The 3473-nt window shown below is 39.2% G+C and overlaps 1 protein-coding gene across 1 annotated transcript in view; it reads left to right on the forward strand.

Annotated features, from left to right (window-relative positions):
- Positions 1–3162, forward strand: part of LOC101849626 (outer dense fiber protein 3) — a gene marked incomplete at its 5' end in the record, with an annotated part of 5363 nt that extends 2201 nt beyond the window's left edge. The window contains 1 exon segment of the mRNA XM_005102677.3: positions 24–3162. Within this exon segment, the coding sequence (XP_005102734.2) occupies positions 24–119 (96 nt within the window).
- Positions 3163–3473: the final 311 nt, after the last annotated feature.

Raw genomic sequence — 3473 nt, forward strand, 5'->3', positions numbered from 1 at the left:
CCCCACCCCCCTGCTGCCCTCAGGTATACATGACCAAGAAGCAAGCTCCAAAATTCAGCTTCGGCATGCGGCACACGCAATACGAGGCCCCCTTGATCGTCAACCCAACAGAAGATTAACCTCCTCCCTATCTACTCTCTTGCGCAAGATAAACAAGACAAATCTATTGCTGGTGATCGCATCTTTCAGGGGGAGACGAAGAAAAAACTGGGGAAATTATCATGATAACCAAACTTTGTTGTTTTTTTTCTCATATGTTTTGTGCATTGTCTGAGCATTTAACATGATCATGTGACCATAAGTGGGCCAGCGAGGGTCTGTGTCTGTGCTGTTGTGTGGAGCGACAAATATACATGTTACACGGATAACAACATTAGCTGCAACAACAGCAACAGCAACAACAACAACAACAACAACAACAGCGTGTTACACAGAGCTCTTAGCTCCCATGTATTTTTTTAATTCAACTTTTATATGGAGGGAAAAATGAATAGAAAAGTGAAATCTGTTACTACTCTCTACAACAGTCTGACTATCACTTTATTGTTTCTGTATTTTTCTGTAAATCGATGCAAGATTTGAGGCTATAAGTTTGGCCCCACCTCGGAATGATACAGAGCAATCAATCTCCAACATTTCACTTTTTGATGTAATTCTGTATTTACATTTTCCTGGCTTGTCATATTCATTGTATGCATGATATTGTTTTCTTGTTTTCTAGATTAAAAAACATTTTTCTTTCAAGGAGAATGGTTCGTATTGTGGTGGAATGAAAGATTGTTTTTTGTTTTATCACCAGAATAGCTTTTCAGAGAGAAATACTTAATTTCAAAGTGATAGACTCAGAAGCATTAAAGTACCAGTAGCACACTTTTGTATTGGCAAGCTGGAGAAGAAATCCGATGTCTGATTTCCAAAGACGCAATGAGCCCCACTTTTTGATGTAAGCATTGGGTTGTTTTTATCTGTAGGAGTGTCACTCATAAATGAGGAACATAGTTTGAGAAAAAAAAACAGTGAATACTCAACATTTTTTTCAGCTCCGTAGAAAGTTCTAGTATTTCTGGAGTAAACGGCATCGGTAGTTTTCCTCAGTGGACTTGCTTTCATTGGTTGAAAGATTTTCACCTGGACCAAACGTCTAAAAAGCTTTGTAAATTGCTTGTAATATCAAAACAGTGGAAATGCTAGAGAACATATAATGTCCAATTATCTCAGTGTTATGAGTGTTGTTAGTTTTTTCCATTTTGTATTTTAAAAATGAGTTTATGTGATCTGATTTTGTACAAAGTTTCTGCTGTGGAAGAAGTTTCATTCTGCATTGTTAAAAGAGCCCATAGCACCGAAGGTGTAAAGTTTTTTACCTGTTTTTACCAAAAGTGTATTTGTTTTGTGTGATAAATTTTATCGATGACTGGTAGATAGATAGTGGTATGACTTGTGTCTCTTTCATGAACTGTTACAAAGCCGCTTGCCTCTGTCACAGAGCTGTGCTGTGTGGGAGGGGACACCCTAGGGCAGCCTTGCTCCGTCTTGGAGGATCGAGGATCTTTATGAAGATCAAAGGTCAAGTGACAGTCCAGGAGAAGCCAACGGTCAACCCCCTGTCTACGTCCAGCCACTTTTGCCTAACACTTTATTCTCAGTATTAGTGAACCCGCCACGGGGTTAAATCGGAAATTATTTAGATCAGCATTTCTTCCAAGCTCAGGTGTTTGTGCATTGAGCAGTTTGTATGTTGTGTTTTCTGGTCTTCGAAGGTCTCAGTGCTGGTATCGAAGTATTGTGCACTGTGTGCTTCTCAAGTTTTATATTTCTAACACATAAATGAACGTTCAGCCTCTCCAGTTTTGCTTTGGTCGTTCATGTTTGTTGACACTGCGGCCAACCCACACAGACAATCGGGGACATCTATTTGTAGCTATGCACCGTATTGTATAATGCACCGTAAATGTGCCAGATTTTTATTTACTATGGTAGTATTATCTGAAAAGAGTTGAACTTTTCTTCTGGATTTTGTATTAAGAAACTTTTATGGGACCTGCAGAGAATCTTTTGTGAACATGACATGTGCAGTCTTGTGTTTCTGACAAAACCAAACAGATTTTTCTGTTGACCAGTGCTCTCTGGGTGATCTGTAGAGGGCATGCTGTACAGTAATTTTAGAATGTTGAATTCTCTTTAAGTCTTGAACAAAAAAGCAAACAAGTTTCTGACAGGATGTGGACACATGGTAAATATCAAGAAATGTTTTTCTCCAAGCTTGTAGGCTTTGTCATTGAACAGAGTAGCAGAGTAGAAGTAAACTTTCATCTTTTTCTGAATGATCATGCTCAACTTATTAATTCATTCATAGCATTGTTTAAAATCAAAGTGTGAGATTATATATTGCATTACAACAGTCTTCTATCAAGTGTATACAAGTCTTCTATGAGGCATAAGAAGGTGATCAAGTGGGGACAGAAGTGTATTGATTGAAAAATTTACTCCTCTCAACATCCACAGTAAGTGTAAGCGAATGTGCTGGGACTTTTGAGAGACTTTTACATTTTTTTTTCTGTCAGGCTGCGGAGATTCCCTGTAAATTCAGGCATGGGCAGTCGTGTCAAAGTCACTGGCCGGATTAAGCGATTCAGAATATCTTGTGGGCCAAAACGGGAGAAAACTGGGTGAAATTGGTTGAAATACCCAAGCTCTCGAAATTGAGACGAAAACTGACACTATAGCATAATGTGACGCAAGAGCATTTTATGAGTTTAAAAAAAATTTTGATCTATTGCTTCCTTGTGGGCCGGAAACTACTGATATTAATTTCCAAGACAGACAGTTGTTTTTATTGATTGTCAACTCATCGTGGGCCACATTGATCATTAATTGGATGTGGCCCCTTTGCCGGAGTGGCCTGCAGGTCGTCTTAGTTTGCCCATGCCTGCTGTAATTCCTCAAAGCTCAAGTTTGTTTCTTTCTGTATTTGCCTCCAAAAGTATTCTGTACAGTCTGTGATAAAGCATGGACTCTCCTAAGTATTATCACTTGCTCGCACCAGTATTTTTGTATTATCACTCCCTCTTACCAGTATTTTTACTTTTATTTTCATCGTTTTATGTGAATATTTTTATCTGTACCCTTGCATTGTGTCAGTAAATATAATATTTATACTTGTCTTGTTCCTCGCACTCCTGTACTAATTCCAGCAAAAGTTTCTTTGAAACAGATGTGAAAATACGCAAACACTTGCTGTGTGTATAATGAATGGGGCGGTGGTATGTGTCTTTTATGCCACCTTACAAGCTGTAGGGGGAGGTGGGGAGTGAGGGTGGGGGTTGAATATTGACTTCAGTGATCGCTGTGATACAGAATTGGTCATGGACTTGACTACCATTTGGAAGAATGCGGTTCAAACCCGAGTGTGGCCAAAACTCTGTCTCTTCCTCTGTGGTAGAGTTCCCCAGCCAGGTTTGTCTTGGCGCGAT

The sequence above is a fragment of the Aplysia californica genome, unplaced genomic scaffold (genome assembly GCF_000002075.1).
Source record: "Aplysia californica isolate F4 #8 unplaced genomic scaffold, AplCal3.0 scaffold00334, whole genome shotgun sequence".
NCBI classification, from domain to species: Eukaryota; Metazoa; Mollusca; class Gastropoda; order Aplysiida; family Aplysiidae; genus Aplysia; species Aplysia californica.